The sequence below is a fragment of the Sprattus sprattus genome (genome assembly GCF_963457725.1).
Source record: "Sprattus sprattus genome assembly, chromosome: 8".
Taxonomy (NCBI): domain Eukaryota; kingdom Metazoa; phylum Chordata; class Actinopteri; order Clupeiformes; family Clupeidae; genus Sprattus; species Sprattus sprattus.
Genome location: NC_137927.1, coordinates 21,606,987 through 21,628,206, shown reverse-complemented (window position 1 = coordinate 21,628,206; position 21,220 = coordinate 21,606,987). Strand labels below are relative to the sequence as shown.

Sequence of the window (21,220 nt, the reverse complement as noted above, 5' to 3'; positions counted from 1 at the left end):
ATATACAGCTTAACTCAACATTAATCAGCCCTCTTAGCTATCAAGATATTCTAGTGTTTTTTTGTGTGATAATAAAAAAAAATATGTATTTATGTCTCAAAGAATACCTGAAGAAGGTTACACATTAGCAAACCTTAAATTGAGTTTACAAATAAACTAAAATGAGATCTAAATTCGTCAATGTCTTGGCCTACTCCTTGTGTAAAAGCTTCCAACTCATTGAATTCCGTTGTGTCAATGCTGCGAAAGTTTTTCAACTGGATGGATCTAAGTCAGTAGGACATTCCAGGTATGATCTGTGAGCTATGTTTGAGTTCTCTTGGGTATGATCTGTGAGCTATGTTTTAGGTCTCTTGGGTATGATCTGTGAGCTATGTTTTAGGTCTCTTGGGTATGATCTGTGAGCTATGTTTTAGGTCTCTTGGGTATGATCTGTGAGCTATGCTTGAGTTCTCTTGTGTATGATCTGTGAGCTATGTTTGAGTTCTCTTGGGCATGTTCTTGAAATCCCTTTCTTGCTGGAAACTCCATTGGTCATTAACTTTCAATGTGCACAGTAAGGGCATCACATTCTGCTCCAAAATCTCCTGGTGTTTAAAAGAATCCGTGATGTCAGTCATACAGTCAAGACTGCTAGTTCCCACAGCGTGTCGGGATGGTACTTTTCATGCCATGCCAGTTTCAGTTGATGGTCTCATCACTCCATACACTGTTTCAGAACAGATTTGGCAAATTACATCTTGCATGTTGAAGTCAACTTTTTCTGTGTTTCTTGTTTAAGACTGCGGTGCAGTGAGGGATCCAGAAGTAAAGTTCTGCTCTGTTAAGTGTTTCTTTTAAAAGTCTTCTAGTTTTCTTAACAGTTCTGATTCCAGTGTCAAACTGATTTGATGACATTATCATTCTTTTATCAGCCAAAGGTATTTGGTTATAGTTTCCATTCCAAGTATTTACAGTATTGTGATTATACTGGCATCCACTGCCTGTCTGCACTGCCTACAGCTGTGCCATTGTGCTGAGTAAGTTTCTTACAGTTGATGACTTTTTGTAGGAAATATTTGACAGCTTAAGGACAAGCACTCAGTGAAATTGAAGCATTTACTACTTGATGGGTGCTTCTTCATGGATTTGGAACTGTTTGGTGGGGCTTATAGTGATGATCATCGTTTAGTAATTAAACACAAGCTGAGTGGGGGATGCATCATTTTCAAAAGGAGTTATTTTTTTAAAAGAGGGTACCACATAGCCAAATGATTTAGAGAGGTTTATTATGTATCAACCTTATTGGTATGCTACGTTGTAATCTGGATGTGGGGGGCTTGTAGGATGACTGGGATCTGCTGCATAGAATACGCAGAATAAACAAACACACCATGTTGCAAATATTGAAATGGTCATATTGTCTGGTTTTAATTTAAAAGCTGTTGCATATATTTTCTTCAACATTGTTTCGACATCTGAACAGTTAAACATTTTCAATTTAATTTCCTTAATCAATTCAACGTTTGTTTGTGTTATTTGATCAGAGCTCTTGTTTAAAACAAAACAAATGTGGCTGGATCAGATATGGTTTTAGGATTGAGATCTGCGGAGATTGTCCATTGTGTAGTTTCTTCTGCATTGGCCTTGCATCCCTTTGTCTTCCAAAGGCTTCCTTCATCCCTCCCTGCTCTGTTCTCTCATCACAAGCAGCTGTCAGTTCCACACAGTCATTCACATCAGCAGTTCAATAGCACAGTTACACAGTTTAAAGGTTATATGCTCAGATTTAGGTAAACACAACACACAATTTAAATAGGTATGCCTTGTAGGCTGGTTCAAGGTGTATGTGAAGAAGAAGTCTACCTAGTGGGGGGTTGGCCCTAGGTGTGAAGGCATATGCATACAACAGCAGACAGGAGGGGCAAGCCATTCACAATAACCGTTCGAATGCTAATAAACCTGGCGCCAGCCAGTTGGCATGGTTACAGACAAAAGGAAAAATACAGAGATAGGTATTAGTAAAGCAAGTAATGTCTTGAAATAAAAAGCACTGCAATTATTAAGCTCCATGACAAGATGGCAAATGGATAGCCTAATAACCTTTAAACCACAAAACATGTGCTACATCTCTAATATGTTAACTTTGAATAGCTTCATATTGTATGTGCTTGTTACACACGTTCTAACCAGAATGCAGGAAATCTCAATCGGTCTGGGAAGTTATTTCTGAAAAAGAAATTTAGTATCAAAATAGGAATTGTCATTTCAATCCATCCATATCTATAACTGTAATAATTTGTAATGGTCTTGTTTAGGCTATATATTTGTAAATAAACAGTAGGAGAAGGGGATTTTATTTAACCACAGTTTGGGATGTTTGATCATCTGGCATTGCAGCTGAGTACCTCTCCATAGTAGAGTGTTTTATATTTATAGGCTGTTTATTGAGATCAAGTGGATGCAGGTGAGTGATGTCAGTTTGCATTCTCCAATGGGTGGAAGTGATCAAATCTTGTCTTGGCCTTTTCTCCTACAGTTTTAGATATTTCAATACGGTTTCCATGCAAGATATGTAATTGCACGTCAGTGTTCTTGTACTGTTCATAAAGTCATCATGAATGCGTAATGTAAATGTTAGTTTAAGCAAAGCGTTACAGAGAGAACTATTTTTTAAGTTTTGAGAAATTGTTTAATAATATGAAAACATGACATTTTATCCCAAAAACTACATACGTACAAGTCTATGATCCAATCAAAGGGAGTAGCCAGTAATACAGTTGGAGCAACTAACACATTTCTCACAATCGCTTCCAAACACTGCACCACTTCCAAATAGTTTCTTCATCCTAAATGAGTAAACGGTCAGTTGATTACTTCTGATGTGAAAACTCTACATGAATGGTAGCTAAAATTAACACTCTAAACAGCTCCTCCAATTCCCACAATGCACCCTGCAAACTGCATGGCTTACTTCTGCATCTGATACAGTAGAATTTCCAGCTTCATTCTCCTGGGTCTTCTGAATAGTATAATGCATCTACTGGTAGGCGATCATGTTGTTGTATATCCCCTGCAGGCCAGTCAACTCTGCTTGCTCTGTGTGTGTAATGATATGTGGGGTCAACCAATGATACAGAGTTGAACAGCAAATCATCTTTCCAAAGTCTCTTTTTTTTTAAGATTTGTTTTTGGGCTATTTATGCCTTTTATTGATGGATCAGTGAAGACTGGGTCAGGAAATGAGAAGGAGGAGAGGTAGGGAGTGAACAGGAGAAATGACATCGGGCCGGATTTGAACCCGTGTCCTCCATGGGCGTCATGCCCGAATGTGGATGGGGCTACTGTTTGCGCCACAGTGCCCACCTGGAGGTCTTTTCTGAGAGGCAGACCGACTTGATAGTGCATGAGATATAATATTCTGCATCTTGTCAAGGGTGAGGGGCGTGTGTATACATGGATTTGTAAAAAATAAATTAAATATATGAAGCCTGAATTTCACTTGGTTGTTATTTCAGCATAAGGATTTTCCTATAGTTCTCCCTGTACCTTTTAACGCTGATCATGATTTCAAAGCATCAATCGGTTTGATCAGTCAAGACTGTGAAGCCTTGACTCCCCTTCCCCCCACGAGCCTCTCCTCAGCAGGGGCTTTTAGAAAGTCCTGCCTCCCCCTGCGGCAGCCAGACTTCACTTTGATCTTCAGAAGTGGCTGTTACTGAGATACGTGCACGCGTACTGGTGAGGAGGGAATCATCCCATGCTATATGAGGTTCAACAGAAATGTGCAGATTCCCATAGACTTCCATAGACCTCATGCCTGGTTGCTCCTATTTCAAACTGACATTGAGGCAAAGGAAGGAGTGGAGAAAGACAAAGAGAATGGGTATGGTGAGATCCAGGTTTTGGTGAGATCCATGTATGGTGAGATTTAGGTATGGAGAGATCCAGATATGGTGAGATTTAGAATGTGTGCTCGTCCTCTCTGCTTAGCTGATGCATCCTGTTGTGTGGGGTGAGATGTGAGGAATAACGGGGAATAGTTGGACAGGGAGCAAACTCTCTTAGTTCTTAATCGTCCCCAGTCTCTATCTATTTCACTGAGGCTGACTGCCATTTTAAGAGAGAATATTCCAAAAACGGTTATCTCCCAAAACACCTTACCATATATTTAAGTTATGTAAGGGATTATGTATAGAACGCAGGTCATTGTCGGGAAAATAAGCCCCGACAGGGCGAACAGCACCCCGACGCGAAACAAAAAAATAACTTAACACAGTGTGTCTTTTTACAATGTATTTGTTACTATACGTAGTGTTAAAAAGCCAAAGACTTTGAACTTCAAAGACGTTGAACATTCTTTAGAACACAGCTGCCCAACCGACCGCTGAAACTCCATTGATAACTTACCGGACTACTTGCGTAGTGCTACAAAAGACGTGAATCAGAGGCAAAAAGGCCACTTTCCTTGACAGCGGTCATTATTGCATAGCAACGGTCAGGTATCGGTTAATAACTGACCGCAGAACGTTGGGAAGCCCCATTCAAGTGAATGGAGCATTCTACAGCATTAAGAAGAGCCGTGTAATAATGTTAGTTAACAGTGTAACAATTGTAATGTGATGTCTAAATCCATTCTACGTTTGTGTCTCTTGAGAGGGATTGGTCATTTTAACTGCTGTGATAACATAGTGGGTCTGAATGTGTGGGTCATCTGTGTACTGACCTGGTGTTAAGTGCCTTGTACTTTCTTCAATAAGTGCTTGAGCTGGCACTCAAAGACTAAAGCTTTCATAATTACCTGGCATTTGGCCATTTATGAAACTGCCTTGCATTGGGTTCTCAATCAAATGAAATGCTTTTCAAATCAGGTCTAATAGGTTCCTGATTTTTTTTTTCCATAGTGAATGACTGAACTGACTAGCCTGAAGTGTCTTTAAAATAGCAAATATCATTCTGATTGCCTTTTGTTTTGACAGTGAAAATTGTTCGTTGTAAAGGCAAGGGTTTTAAGGGTTAACCCTCAGCTCCCTAACTTCAAACACCAAATCCACATTTGAAATAAAATATGGTATTTCTACAAACCAGCACAGCAGTGCTAGTGAAATACCTTTTTTCTCCCCAAAATGTCTTCAGGGTGTTTGATCACCATTAAAAAAGATTGCCAAGATTATACAGTTCTCTCATTGCATGTTTTGATCATATATCATGGTATGGAAGTATGGTTTAAAATGAAAAAATAAAATAAAATTGAGTAAATCAATTCACTGAATTGTTTACACTGACTGAAGCATGGAGATAAGGCTATAGTCTGTATGAGAGTTTGTAATGTTAAGGTCTCCTACATGCGTATGAAATGTATATTTATATGAAAGATATGGCATAGCATAGTTTTGAATATAAATGTGTGGGTGTGTGTGCATACATGGGTTAGTTAAAATCAGTCAGACTGTTCACAGCCTAAGACCAAGAGGGTACCATTTCCCTTTATTTTTGGTTCTCAGACTCATAGCCCCACTTAACCATGTGATAATAAGCTTATGAGCTTATGAGTATAAATATTCCAACATCAATAAAATGTCTGAATGGTGGCAAATCAAGAAATGATGATGCCAGCATAGATGCTAAGAGAGCTCTACTCATTTATGTAGTTTGCTTTTTGTACCTTCCACTGTATTTGTAATGGTATTCCGTTTGTTCTGTCCAATGGATGTTTTTGTATGGATGTAGCATGAGCAGAATCCCAAACCCAAATATCCTCCTATGTGGGACTGTAAAGGCAATCTTAATCTTAGTAAACCACACATGCTTGTGTGTCTGTTTATTTACCCCAGTCCGCCGTGGATGAATGTATCTGCCTGCTTCTGATTCTTGACTGTAAAATATATTATGCAGTTTCAACTTTTAAAAAAAAAAGTAAAGATTGCTCTGAAGGCTCATGTTCAGATGAATCTACTATAAAAGTCACAAATACGCGAGGGATCTTGGCCAGGAGGCACGCTAACCTCTGCCAGCCCCTTGTCCCCTTGCCAGCAGAAGAGTCCATATGCAGTTCATTGTCATTTTCACGCTTGATAGGTTCCCACTTCAAGCGTGACTGCTGCCTTGCACTGCTTGAGGTTCTGTAGCAAGTATAGTAGATATCCTACAACTGAGCTGGATTTGTATTCAGTAGGTTGTTGAAGTGAAACATCAACCCGATTATATTCTGTTTCTCCCCCCAGTGTTGCACTTGCAACTTGACGACTATAACCTGGCTCTGTGTATGTCCATTAGTACTGTTTTGCTAGACATGCTTGAACTCCACTCTCCTCCCCTCTGAACTTGATCAAGGCATCCCACACATCTGCCTGTTATGCTTGAGTGAGGGAACCACAGAGCCTGTGAGTTGTGTGCTTTGGTAATGTTTGCTTGGTGTTGTAAACATCCTCACACCTGTATTTATGTTCCGGGGAAATACAGAATTTTGTTACATTTTTGTCACTTGCATCAACTGATAGGAATAAATTAACCATAAAAAAAAAAAAAGAAACATGTTTTGGTAATAGCTCAGTCAGTTATTAGTCATCGAAGTTGGTAACCATAACCATTCTTCTCCTGAAAGCTTCCCTAACCAGGAATGAAGTAACAAAAGAATGTTTTTGTACTTTCTTACCTTAAAGCCTGTGTAGGCACGGAGTACTCTAAAAGAATGCATGCTCTGCATGTAAGAGTCATACAATATACATGAACCCTGAAAGGTGAGGTGCAGGTCAGGACTTCCTTGTGAACTGGAACATGCAGCTCTGATGGAGAATCTTCTCTAGTTATTCATAGAACTCATGTTAATAGTCATCACACCCTGGCCTTAAGCCTATGTTGGTTTGAAGAAAACCCTCAAAACACTTCTGCATACATATTTTGTTCTGATGAGTAGTACACCATATATTCACATGGATTAAAGTTTTCCGTCGCTATGACGGATTTCCGTCAACTCGGCTCGCACAAGGCCAAAAATGAGATCGATGCAGATCCGAAGAGAAAAAAATAGGGAGGGGGGGGGGGGGGGGGCACTGATATGATTTGCAGCGTCGGAAATACACGAGGGCAAAGGGCAAAACTGCCCATTTTGCCCCTAAATTTACTAGGAGTTAATATAATTTTCTGGAATGATAATTTAATGAACTTGTCAAAAACATCGTAGCCTATGACCCGGTCAGTTGCCATTTAATGTTTGATTTTCGCCATGACTGATTGTTGCGTGAAGAAACGAACGTTCTAACAAAAAATATTTGGAGCGCTGCCTAATCAGACCTGGCTGTGAGTGCAAGAGTGAGGAGAAAGGATCAGCGCAGTCTCTGTCACCAGCTCAGGTTCTAAAATATAAAATTCATACACCCAGCGACTGTCAAAAATGAAAGCTAGATTGACTGGGTGGAGGAAGACTATGACGAAGAGAAAAAGACCCGGTTTTGTTTTCAAGGCATGTCGGAATTGTAGACAACAAGTTGCCCAAATCCTTGTCAATCCAGCACAGGTAAATTCTTCTGCTGACTCCATCAAGGGGAGCAAAAACATTCAGAAATACATGGTTTTTCGTCACCAAGCGCCAAGCGACACACATCGCCTACGTTGAATGATAACTAGTAATATTACTTTTAGAAATGATTTAGTTCGGTTAAGCTAGTTAAATGTTAGTTAGCTAACGTTAGCTATCTCTGATAGTGCGTTGGCTACAAAGGCTGGCTTGCATGCTAGCTAACTAGTCTAATCTGTATTTCCTGTAGGCCTACTATGGTAGGTACATGATTAAAGGTAACACAAAAATCCATAAAGATAATGTGTTATTATAAAAAACGAAACTCTAATAAGATTGTATTAGTTGTTATTACTATAATAGAATACAATTGAATATGATTGTCTAATTTACGTTGTCTGTTTGGTTTTTGTTCAAAAAATCTAAGAAAACACTTTGAATCTGTAGACTAATGCTAATAGTCTTATTACTTACTGTGCATATACTGTAAGCCTAAATAAGTGTGTTTATTATTTTGAACAAAGGTTAGGCCTAAATGTTATTTCACAAGTTTCTAAAAGTGCCCCCAATTTTTTTTTAAATGCCCCTGGATTTCAGTAAATCGTTTTGTCATGTATAGCCCATTAAAGGCACCCAGTGCAAATTTATGTAAACATTCAATGAAAAATAAACATTCAATTTCTAGTCTTTTTTTACACGTAGTAAGTTTCAATAACTCCATACCATTACCATATCGACATTCAAGGAGCAAAGATGAGACGTCGTTGTGTGGTGAGAACTGATAGAAAATCGTAAACAACAACAATCGCCGGTGGGGAGAAGCCATTTTTCCATTGACTGGAAGCCTGCTTTATTTATTGTAGGTTACAAAAAATAAAGAAAATGGCGGCGATTGTTGTTGTTATCGATTTTCTATCAGTTCTCACCACACAACGACGTCTCATCTTTGCTGCTTGAATGTCGGTATGTAATGGTATGGAGTTATTGAAACTTACTACGTGTAAAAAAGACTAGAAATTGAATGTTTATTTTTAAGCCTCGAAGTTGCACTGGGTGCCTTTAACAAGAATGGTGAAGTCTTGCAAAAAATATTGGTTTTATGCCCTAGCTTTGAACTAGTAAGTGATAATATCGTGATAATATGAAGTTCAAATATCGAGGCGGTATGCAGCCACGACCCAAAGTGAGTGCCGATTTTTTTTTTTTCAGTCAGATGATTTTTTTTTGCTTTAATCCCTGTATTCATAACCAACGAACAAACCTTACATTTCTCTGTACAATAAATAGGTAGTGCTCTATGGCTAGTCTTGTGTGTTTTTACTTAGATTGCGGTCTGTTCTAGAGTGAGCTCTGGCTATATATATAGTTATTTGTGACACAATTTACATGTGCATACAAGGTATAATGTGTACAGCAGATAGTGTCGAGATTTCTGTTTAAACGCCGTCTTCTTTTCTTCTCCATTTTGTTGTGTATACTACCGTGAGCTCTATTTACTGTATGCTTACTCATACAGTGTAGTTTGGATGGTCGTGGAGTGTAATTTGTGTCAAAATGTACATTTGCATGTATAGGTATAAGGCATACTACTGATAGTGTGGAGATTTCTGTAAAACAGTTGTCTTATTCTCTTCTCCAAAAGGCATCCCCTTGTGAGAAGGCTTTGTGTTAGGATGGGGAGAGTGTTAACAGCCTGCCTATTGCTATGGTTAAATGCAACCTTTTGAAATATATATATATAAAGTGGATCCCTATTTATGAACAGAGGTCCACAAAAACATGCCCATGTTTCCGGTTTCAGTGATGGGAGATAGTAATCAGTGCCGCAATAGTTTCTTGACTCTTCAAGTGTTGACTTTGAGTAGATTGTTTCCTCCCAAGCATTTATTTGTATCTTTAAAAGATGCACATTTCTCACCGTGGACACAGATACATTTGTTAAATCACTCACTACAGTCATTACCAATACGTTCTGCATGTCTTATTTAAACCTTACTAGAACAAACTATCAAGTAGTCAGTGATATTAGGAATGAGTTTCATAGTGGCCGGATTGTTTTTTTTTTGTGTCTTGGCCTCACTTTTTCCACATGATGTCTCCTGGTCCTTACAAATGTTATGAATCACTGTGTAAATGTTTCTCTTGGAGTCTCATACTTGGAAATAGACCTGATGGGGGAGGATAAAATGCCTGAGCCACTGAAAGCAGCAAATATTGAAGCAGGAGATTTTTTTTTTTCAATCAGGGTTTCAGGGTCTTTCACCAGGCTTTGATATCAAAGAGTGCGGTGACCTATCTTGTGTCTGTTTTTAGAGTTATTTGTTTTCTCAGATCTTACTCAAATTGTTTTAATGGATGATGGGTCTCATAATAATGATAATAATAACTATCAAAAACTATATTTTTTCCCCCTTGTATTCTTAAAAAAAAGGTTTAGCCTGGCTTTTCCTTTGAAACTACTTCTGTAAGGCCAGACAACTGGAGTTGTTTCAGTCAGTGATTTCCTGATAGTTACCAGCTGAGGACTCCTATAGTCCCTGTTCCTCAAACTACAGAGGCTGGTGTTGTTTTCTTCTTGAGCAATATGAACTGAATCCTAAACAGAATAGGCCTGATGGTTTTCAGGTATGGCAAGCTGATTACCAAATCGATAATTCCAATGTATTGGATGTATTTTGATACAAATTGAAGCAGTGTAGCATAACATATTTAATTCTTCTATAAGGTGTTTTATGTAATTTATTTTTAATACCACTAATTTCTTTGAGGCCATCAACAAAAGTTCTGTTATGATGACTAGTAAGAATGTAGTCAAATTAAGCTTCAAGGGTAAATGTGAATTTTTAATGAATAAACTGTCAAAACATATTTTGGTCAAATATTTGAGTGATTTTGAGAACAAATGTTTACAACAGAAAATCTAATTCTCCAAAATGTCCATATGCATAATTATTCAACCCCTGTTTATTATTGGTCTTGTCAGTTCTGAGTAATGGTTAAGGTCATTAAATTGTGTTCAAACACAAGGAAGCGTTGAGGTACTCCATCATGACAATACCTCAGTTGTTATAAATTAATATAATTATTGTCTATGTATATGTTAAGCTGAGTAGCAAACATGGCAAAGGGAAAAAACATAAAAGCAAGTTCCGAAAGACAGGCTTAAAGCTCATGGTGCAGCGTTGATTAAAGAGCAAAACTATTTTAATACGGAATGAGACCTTTCAGAACTGTGAAGAAAAACCCTTGTACTGTTTAGGACTTGGAGTTTTATCGGATTAAATGGGAGCAATACTATTTACGCACTTTGTGCACGCCACTGTTGACCAAGAAACACATAACAAGTTGACATCGACATGCAAGTTGTAATTTTGTAATTCTGTGGTGTTCTGGGAGATTGGTTGTTGATATTTGAGCTCAACAGCCGATTCATTTACACCTCTCCCTTCCATGATCCTGAAGCAACTTGCTGATTGCCTTGCTCAGCCCTAACCACTGTTACCCATTTATTGAGCCTAGACGAAATAGCTAGAGGACCTTAAGGAGTGATAATAAGAGCTCAATTTTACAAAAAGGATATTAGGTTAGAATCACGCTTTCTGCAAATCACTCGATTGTCTTGGGGGCTTAGGGTATTGAATAATTTTGAGTTCAGCTATGTGTGTGTGTATGTTTGCACCCCAATAGTTAGTTATAGTAATAGTAGTAACTGATAGAAATAGTTTTAATTAGGTGTCCAAGCAGTACCCTATTGTATTTGTTCCGATTTTTTCGTATTATTTTCTTTCTCCCGCAAAACAAGATGGGAAGCAAAAACCGTAAGTTGCACATGCACCAAATATTGACCATAGATTCCAAATTGGTGCATTTACCCACAGAAATAAATGACCAATTTTCGCTTTAGGGGGTTGCTTTAATTAGCGCACTTACGCTTTTGCTCATATCTGGGAGGCGTATTGGTAGGAACAATCCCCCCTGCCCTGATTACTTGAAAGCTCCCAAATCTAAACCACTCCAATTTCCGTCAGACACATTTTCCTGACCAACCTAATGTAATGTTCAGGGAATTTTGATTTGGCAAACCATTTCAAGGTTATGCAACAATTCAATTCAAAGCTGTGGCCTATAATGACTCGATGGCCAATATCTTATCATGTAAAGGTTCAAACGTGACCAACCTTGACAACCTCCATCACTAGCATGATACAACTGACATTGCAATATCTCAAGCTTAAGCTAAAAATATGAAATTAGATATACTTGACCCCATTTGCTCACATTTCCTAAAAAGAAATGTGTTCAATTTGATACGAATTGTAAATTGTGGTTTACGTTCTCATATTATGACCTTTTACCAAAGATGTTAAAGTGGAGTACCATTTTCTTGTCTCTAATTGGGATATAGTTGAAACGATATTAACCTGATGCTAGAAAAAGAATGTCCATTAAATGTTGCACTAAACAAAATGGAACTGAAAATGGAGAAAACTAACTAAAGTGCTTTCTTACTGTGTTTACATGTCCATGTGATGTGTTATATATTATACACAACAAATCATGAGTGAAATAAGCAGTTAACGCCATGGCTGAGTATATCCATCTTGGAACTGCAGTGTACCAAGGTCTCAAACACAGAATCAGACAGCCAGGGTTTCATATGTCACCAACCTAAGGAACCAATCCAGTGAACTTGCCTGTCAGGAGGGAGGGGTAACCCCAGTAGACATAGTACGGTATTACTTCCGATGAACTACTTGGCTTTCTTCAGAGACTTGTTCTAAATGTTTCTCCCTAATAGCACATCTTGATTTTTATCTTTTCAATCTTGAAAAGTCAGAGCTGGCGATCGTAACCAAAGTGTGCCTAACATTAGCAACACATTATAAACTGTTTGATAACGTAGTCAAGGCAGATAGATTGATAGAGGCAGGGCTTATTTTCATATTCAAAGCTCCACGAACACTAAATGTGGGCAAAGTTGAAGCTATATCCATTTTATTTTACATTACAATGTAATTTGAGGAGCATAGTTGAGTTTTTAAGGGTTTAATCGATGCAAGGAAAGGGACTAAACAGAATAAACCAAACAGTCGGTAACTCAAAGCCTGCTAGTGTTATGCATTTGCCTGATTGCAGATACTCTACATATGTCTTCAGTTAATCAATCAGTGTGTGGTTGTGTATGGCTTTCATTATGGTGTTTAAACCTTAGTGGTCATTCTTCCCTCTCAGTCTTTCCCATGTGTTTCTTTTCTCCTTAGGTATACCCAGGTTCTCCAGTCAACCTGAAGCAGGCCTTGTGAGACATGGTGACAACCATGTGTTCCTGTGCGACATAAACCAGGACCTTGTGGCTTTTTCGCGCTGGGAACTCAACAAGGAGCCACTGGTGCTGGACCAGAGGGTGTTTCAGCTGCCCAGCGGGGCACTGGTCGTCAGTAATGCTTCTGACGCTGACGCTGGCCTGTACCGCTGTGTGGTTGAAACGGGAGGCGCAGCGAAATACAGTGAAGAGGCGGAGCTTAAAGTCATATCTGGTAATACACTCTGCTTTTGTATCTCAAATGTAAACGCTTGACTGTTTGCAGATCCTAGCTACACCTCCACTTGTCGTTAGAGCTATATGATACCAAATGACCCAGCAGGGTGTAAAGGTGCCATTAAATGACGAGTTGGGACATGACCTGGGACATGTATTATGCTATGTTATTTAGTTATGATATTCAGTGTTTCAGATTTTTTAGTGATGCTCTTCTGCAGCCGGCACTGGGCCCTTGCTGCACTTTGAACAAGAGCATTCTTTAATAGCACTTTTTCCCCAAATGATAAGTAATCGTCAGTATTTGCACCATCACAAATCCTATTGTCTATGCTCTTATGTTGTATATATTATAGCCTATTCAATGTATTTACAATGTAAGTTCTTCTTTATTTTACTTAACTTATTACTGAGTAGGCTGCTGTGTAGGGTTTATTGGTATTCAGTGTGCTTTAATGGAAGGCAAGCAAAGTTTGTTTATATAGCACGATTTATACAAGGGGGTACTTCAAGGTGCTTTAGTTTCGTCAGTTGCATCGTTGATATTGTCATTGTTAAAAGTCTTCTTAGCAGCAGTGATGCTGGATGAGATGGAGGCCAGTAGTGTCTGGTAGCTTCAGGATTGTCCTGTAAATCAAGCATGTCTGGTGGATTGCGGACACAGACTATCCAGGCATGAGCTCTGTGGTGTGTGTGTGTGTGTGTGTGTGTGTGTGTGTAATTTGTTATTTTACATTGTTTGTGGTCAGGCGACGTTAGGGCATCACTATGGAAATGCAATCATTTATTGGTTTAAAAAAGTAAATTGAAACTTTACAGCATACTGATTTTAAATAATTGGACTTTTCAAATGTTAATGCAACATTACTTTTTATTTGATGTGCTTCAAATAGATAACAAAATGAAGAGTAATTGTGGCATATGGAAAACTTTGGGCTCCCTTCTAACTCAACTTTATAACACTTTGGTAGAAATGACCCCTTGCAGATGTTTTTTGTAAACAGAGTCTCTTGATTCTTCATTTATGAATTTTCACCTACTTTTCTCACAGGTCACTTCATTTTGGCCATGTTTAAGATTAATTAACAGATTTTCAATGACGCTTACATTTGGGGACTAGATAGATAGATAGATGGATACTTTATTGATCCCGAGGGAAATTAAGGGTATTCTAAAAACAACTGCTTGCATTTTGTGAAGTAGTTAATGGTGTATTTTGATGTATGTTTGGATCATTGTCCTGTTGTAGATTCCAACATCTTTTAGGTTTCTTAACTGCCAGTATGACATTTGCATCCAGAATTTGGCTTGCAATGAGCAGGGTAGCATCAGGTCTTTTTAAGGCATATCAGGGGTTTGCTTTGTCTTTCTGCCCAGCAGACAGCTGGTTGTTGTCTTGGCTGGATATGCTGTGATATCTTATTAAAATAGAAACTGCTGCTTTGTGGGCATCAATAGCTTCATTAAGATCAGGAACATACAGGCTGTCCATGTTTGTTCAGTAGTTATCACAACATGTGAAGTCTAATGAAGAGTCTAATGCTTTGAATGGTTAATGAATGCTTTTCTTTTTCAGAGGGCATTAAATAAAAACTAAAAGTGCACAAATACTTTAAGAAATTCTTTTTTTTAATTTACTGCTTTTCACGTCAAAAATCAACAAATAAGTATTTGCCCAAACTTTTTGCATACAACTATATATAAATGCAAAATATATAGTGCCCAATTTACCTGAATTTAATACCAAATGCACATGGAGTATCGTGTCAGCTGTACCAAGGTATATGGGGCAATCCTCAAAACAACAGTGTCTACTCGGTTTATGTATTTATTTATTTCCTGAGAGTACAGTATAGTTTCTGAGGATGAACATGGGACAGGTTATTGGTAATAAAAGGTTTTGGGTTTACATGCCTGACAGTTGTGTATCGTCTATCATAGTATCATCATGTGCTTCTCACTTTTCAGAAACTGAAGAAAGGAGAAAACTGGAATTCTTGAGGACCCCCTCAGCCATGTCCAGAGTGCTGGGGGAGAGTGTGCTTCTGCCCTGTGTGGTGACAGGATTTCCAGCTCCCTATGTTCGATGGATGTTTAATGACCAGCTCATCGAGGAGAGGTGCGTAGATGACGATAGAACAAAAATACAAGATTGATTCAGAGAAATTGATCACATGGAGAATGTTTTTTTTTTTTTTTTTAAAGTGTTTTTATTTGTGTGTGATTTTTGAAGGTATTTACATATGGTCATGTGTTTGATGAGCAGGAGAATCTTGAAATGATTAATTTACTCTCCCCAATATTCATGACGACAGAAACATGTACATTCAAGCAAGCCAGATATGATTTTTTTTCTTGCTGTCATAAATTGATTCTCTGCGTAGTGACAGGTACAATTGTAGGTGAGAAAACTAGTCACCCAGTTGGGTAACATCATTAAAACAGGCTTGAGCTACTCCTTTGCTTAAGGGAAGAGTAGAAATGGAATATAGTATTCGTTTTAACCATAACGCCATCACCATGCCATACACTGTGGTCAGCACTTGACTGGAGCCAGTTTTATCTTGCAAGGAGAGAGACTTAAAGCCTTGCTCCAAATTGAACCAAAACACATCTCAACCAGTAAACTTCAAAAATTAGTTGTGATTGGCCATCGGTGTGTGCTTGTCCATTGAGGACAACACATTACGTTTTTAACACAGTGAAGTCAATGAAATAGTCAAAACACTGAAAGTACCCCCTACTGCAATTATAAATGACTGGAAGGAGTTTGTGCTCCCTAAGCCTCCCATTGATGTCCATTACAAACAATTGTTACCCGCAGTGGCTTGTGAGTCCTTTCTTTTAACATGGTGGTGAATGGCAGTACGGGAGAACAAACCTTTCTTTGTGAGGTTCTGGCTCCTTATATCAGTGAACCAGCTGCCATGCAGACAATATTAATGAATGACTCCATAGAGGCCAAGGTTGAACTTAGAAATCGATAATCTTTTTCAGAATGTTATGTTTGCGTTACATTTTTTTTCCATATGGATGTAGATGTTATTAACTAGTAAGTCACGCAGCATAAGGAAAGTCCCGAGATACCCTGAAGCACCAGATTGATCCGGTTTCTGTGGGCGTGCAAAAGTTGCCACTACCCATGTTATTTTTGCTCTGCTTACATTTATTTTCCCTCTGCTTTATTTATTGTTAATTTATTTATTTTTTGTCTCTGAATTGAATAAAGCACAATCCAGTAATTTACAACATGAAATTAGTCCATATTTATCTGAACTAGCCTATATCATCATTTGTTTTGACAATTCATTATGCAAAATTGCCTTGTCGCCACCCGAGACGTAAACACTTTTGCTCTCTTTTGGTGGGGAAGATGATAAAATCAATTCATAGTGGCTTGATGAGCTACAAAACATGTTCTCACAATTTGTTTATGTTTTAAATGGGTAAAATCTGTAAATGGATGTGAGATTGACAAGGCAGAAATAACCAATTTGGTGTACAGAAAGGTGTTGATTATGCGCATATGCCAAAATGATGAAAAGCTTAAGAAAAGGGGACAGATAAAAATTATTAATCAACCGGTGATCACTTTCCCCCCAACAAATCTGTGCGATCTCTACATGGCACCCTGTCAGGTCTTGCAAAAGGACAAGATCAGCTACTGTAGTCTGTTGAGGGTATATATATGATTGTAGAGTAATATATAAATCACAACACCTACATTAAGTGTCTATGGTACTATCTTGAGGATCACGTTTTAAATAGGGTCTTATGTTCTTTAAATACAGTAGCGTTCTTTACAAATATATTTTATATGTATTTATAAATGTACAGTAGCATAATATCAAACAGTCTTCATTCCTATTTGTAACATACGCACAGTATGTGAACTTAAAAGCCCAAGCAGCGTTCCTTCATACAAAAAAACAGGCTATACTATAAACTATATTTATTATTACTATATATTTACTTAGACTTTCATAAACACCAGGTTGAACATAAACAAGCCTAAAATAACGGTTTGCATAAATATTCGCTCTACTAATGTTTCATACATGAGACCTAGTGCCGTCTTACCTTTTGTAGATGGAAAAACTAGCCAAGGTGCTCAGACCAAGCCATTCAATAATTCAGTTAATCAAGAACAAGGTACTCGTACTACTCCACTGTTTTTTCAGGAATCCAAAAGGGTGGGGAGTGTTTGAATGGCTGTTGAGCACAAATATTGACGACCTTTCTTTTGTTATGGCCACTTTAAAATGAAAAATGAAATCCTGAAGACCAGAAACCGGTTTATTTGCTGCTTGTCCTCCACTGCATAAATGTCCAGTCAAATGCTTTTATGCAACTCATGAATTACTACCTCTGTTGGTAGTTCTGCTGGCTGTTTGTTTGGTTGTTTGGTTTCTGTGTATCCTTGAATATCACCATTGCTTTGTGCCTACGTTGTATTTGTCCGATTGCACTGTAAAATGATTTGTAACATAATTCTTCTCTGACAACATTTCATGTTTTTTAAATGATTTGTTATTTGTGTTAACAGTGAAGGACGCTATGAGATGGTTGGTGGGGGAAGTCTGAATGTTCTCAACCTAACTGAAGAGGATGCTGGGACATTCAGCTGCCTTGCAGACAATAGGAATGACTCCATAGAGGCCCAGGTTGAACTTACAATTCAAGGTACAATACCCTGCTTGTTCCCTCAACCTGTTTCAGTCTACAGTTGGCACGCACGCACAAATTATATGTACTATTTGGTCAAGGCAGGTATCATTTGATTTATGTGTCATAAGTTCTAATTCTCTTCAATATAAAAGTTTGGTTTGGAGGACGATATAATGATAAAATACTGCACTTGTCAATACCCAATCACAAAACTGGGGAGTGGTTATCAATTGTTGAACAGGAATCTTGTTCTGTCATATAGCAAGGATGAGCGTTTGTGCAAGGAGGATGGAGAATTAACAGCAACTATTTCTGTTGCTTGGTTGCTAATAAAGCCAAAGAGTACTTTGTTCATTGGACTATGAGAAAGTTGAGGTATAATCTTATAATATAGGTTTAATGGTGTAGTATTTGTTTCATCTGAAGAGTACATACACTTTTACAGGGCTTTGCGCTTACTTTTTTTGAAGGACCACTTGAGCTCAGACAAAAACTAGTCAGTTCTGTTTTTAAGGAAACAATGCATCTCTATTATACAATTAAACATACACAATTTACAGGAAACAATATTTTTAGAATAAAGAATATTACTTTATTTAATGTCTTGTGTTATGTTTTATTATATTTTACGTTCAATGTCACATGGTGCACATGTCAGATTGGCTTAGCCAGGTTTTGTAGCTTGGCCGCCTTGACCGTTTTCTACTTGACAGCAAATTTTCAGCACATCAATTGCCAAACAGCTTATTAAGTTGTCAAGGCCACTTGCCTGCTAAAAGCAGATTGTACAGTGTGTGGATGGTTGGGCTATGAGCAGACACATCACTATGAACACAGTACAGGCTGCAGGGACACGTTGTGTTTGATCACTGCATGTGTGGCTTTCCAGAGTGAAATAGAGTAGAGTCTGCAAGAGATACGTGGGGCATCCTTACAAATCTTGCAAAACATCATATTCCTTCACTCAGTGCACTCCCGTTTCTGATCATCTTCTAAGGTATATTTGTTTTTAACTCAATTGTTGACGCTAATGTTATAAGAAATGATACTTCGCATCTTAGTAGGCTAACTTTTTGCTTGTTTGTTTTGGGCAGATGGATATGACGTTGGTTTAATATGGCTCTGTTCAGACTCAACCCAGAAATAAATTCTACATACATTTCTATGATGAGTTTTTTTCAATGACTTTGCATCTCATGCAAGTTAAAGTTCAATTAAGCCGTTTAACCCTAGATAGTCTATGTACGTATTTGTTTGTGAGTCATGAAGAGGTCACCAGTTTGCCTTGCTCTTTCTTTCTGACCTGTTGGCTTTCTAAACTGGTGGTTAGAAGGGCCAGTTTTATTAAGTGTTTTCAGTATTGTTTTTAGTTTGGTGTCCAAAAACACAAAGCAGTAACCCAAAAGGCAGTATTGCTGCAGCCTTCAAGTAAAAACAAGTCATGGATCTGTCTCACGCACAGACATGGCCACAGGACCCACCAAGTCCCGGTAGGTTTAGAATTATAGTTGTGCAAGGTGTAATGGGATTAAGTCAGGATAAACAAATGTGTAATGGGATTGAGTCAGGATAAACAAATGTGTAATGGGATTGAGTCAGGATAAGTTGTTGGCTACTCCATATAAGCACAACATCTTAGAAAAAGGAGAAACTAAGTCAGTATGAAATATCAAGAAGAACAAAGTAATAGATCAGTATGTGTGGGCTAATATCGCATCTAACTGATAATTTAGCTGCACATTCAAGTGCTGAAAGATTCACAAGAAACAATATTGGAGTTGTAGTTTAATTTGTTCAGACTAACTTTACCTTCCGAATACTAACATTACCTTTGCCCTGATTTGTTGTCATTTAGTTGCTCTTTGACAGCACGGATCATTATATTTGTTGTGAAAAAGTCCTCAACCTTCAGATGAGTGTAACTCACTTTCCCATGGACAAAGTGTGAAACGGCTAAAGCCAAAATGTATGTGTCTGTCTTTTGTACCTCAGAGAAATTTGATTAAAATTGAGCATGGCCTGCAATATTATAAACACTTTATGCATGCACTGTATGTTTTCTAATAAACAATTTCAAGCATTAGTTTGTTTAGAATTTGCTTAACTTTGGGTTTGCTGATAACCACATTCAAAATCAATGTTAACTCTTTAAGAAGAGCTGGTATGAAGACTTTTTACCAGAAATTGTATGTAGTTAATGTTCTTACCCGGTACGCTCTAATTTTTCCACGGCTTTGTTGAATTTCCGATTGTGGTGCGTTTAATGGCAATTCATATTTCATATATTTAAAATTTTGAAATATTTGAATATTTTGAATATATGCTACAACAAGCTGTATGGAACTGGCTATTAGGATCCATCTATTTAGAACTAGTTGTCTGGACTGTACCTCAAAAGAAGAGTCAGTCAGTGAGTGATGGGCGGGAGTATTTCTACAAATAAATCGTTTTTTAAGAGATGAAAACGTGGAAATTATATCAGCTAATTAACACAATATAAGAGACATAAGGGATAACAGCTTTTAATGATGCCAGACCTCTCTGCTTTTACTTTTCCAGTTCCTCCCCAGTTCCTGAAAAAGCCAGTGAACACCTATGCTCATGAATCAATGGATATCATCTTTGACTGTGAAGTCACAGGCTCGCCTGCTCCCACTGTTAGATGGGTCAAGAATGGAGATACGGTCATCCCCAGTGACTACTTCAAAGTCATTGTAAGTCCTGATAAGACTGGTTGATTTGCTAATCTATGTGTCCGTTATTTAATGTTAAGTCATTTACCAAAGTACTTTCTTAGCCACCCACTCTGGGTGTTTTTCAGAATGATTAGATCTTTAACAGATTTGCACACAACTGCTCATCTTTTGAGAGTTTATCCTTATATATATATATATTGATGAGCCACTCCGACTTTGTACACATTATTACATCAAACTGCTGTATTACTGAGATTATGCCATGGTTATAAATTGTGACCATGTTGGGATATGGGGTATTTTTACTCTCAGCCAGTATTTTGGGATATTCGCAGGCATTCGTGGTGCCATCTTTAAATGACAAAGCAAAACAGGTTTTGTTAAAGACAAATATCCCATTTACATAAGTATTCAGAGCCTTAGTTGTGTTGCTTGCAATTGAGCTCTGGTGCATCCTACCTCTATCAATGGTCACACAACTTCATTGGAGTACACCTGTGCCTAAATAAACACATTTCTCATAATTAGGAAAGGCACACACCTATCTTTATACAGACCTTAAAGTTGATGGTGTATGTCAGAGTGAAAACCAACCCATGGAGTTGAGAGAATTGTCCATAAACCTGTGAGACAGGATTTTGTCAAGACACAGATCTGGGAAGGATAAAGAAAATGTCATCAGCATTGAAAGTGCCCTAAAACACCATAGCCTCAGTTTTTTTCAAAAGGAAGAGGTTTGGAACCACCAACAGCCTTCCTAGATCTGGCCGCCCAGCCAAACTAAACAATCCTGGATGAAGGGCCAGTGGTCACTATGATTGA

At 38.0% G+C, this 21,220-nt stretch overlaps 1 protein-coding gene across 5 annotated transcripts in view; it reads left to right on the top strand.

The window, feature by feature from the left end:
* neo1a (neogenin 1a) overlaps positions 1 to 21,220 on the top strand; it is a 71,282-nt gene that overhangs the window by 21,034 nt on the left and 29,028 nt on the right. For all 5 annotated transcript variants that reach the window (XM_080843059.1, XM_080843058.1, XM_080843061.1 and 2 more), the window contains exons 3-6: positions 12,757 to 13,032; positions 15,003 to 15,153; positions 17,581 to 17,717; positions 20,262 to 20,416. In XM_080843059.1, coding sequence (XP_080699185.1) covers positions 12,757 to 13,032; positions 15,003 to 15,153; positions 17,581 to 17,717; positions 20,262 to 20,416 — 719 coding nt within the window. The remainder of the gene's footprint in view (positions 1 to 12,756; positions 13,033 to 15,002; positions 15,154 to 17,580; positions 17,718 to 20,261; positions 20,417 to 21,220) is intronic.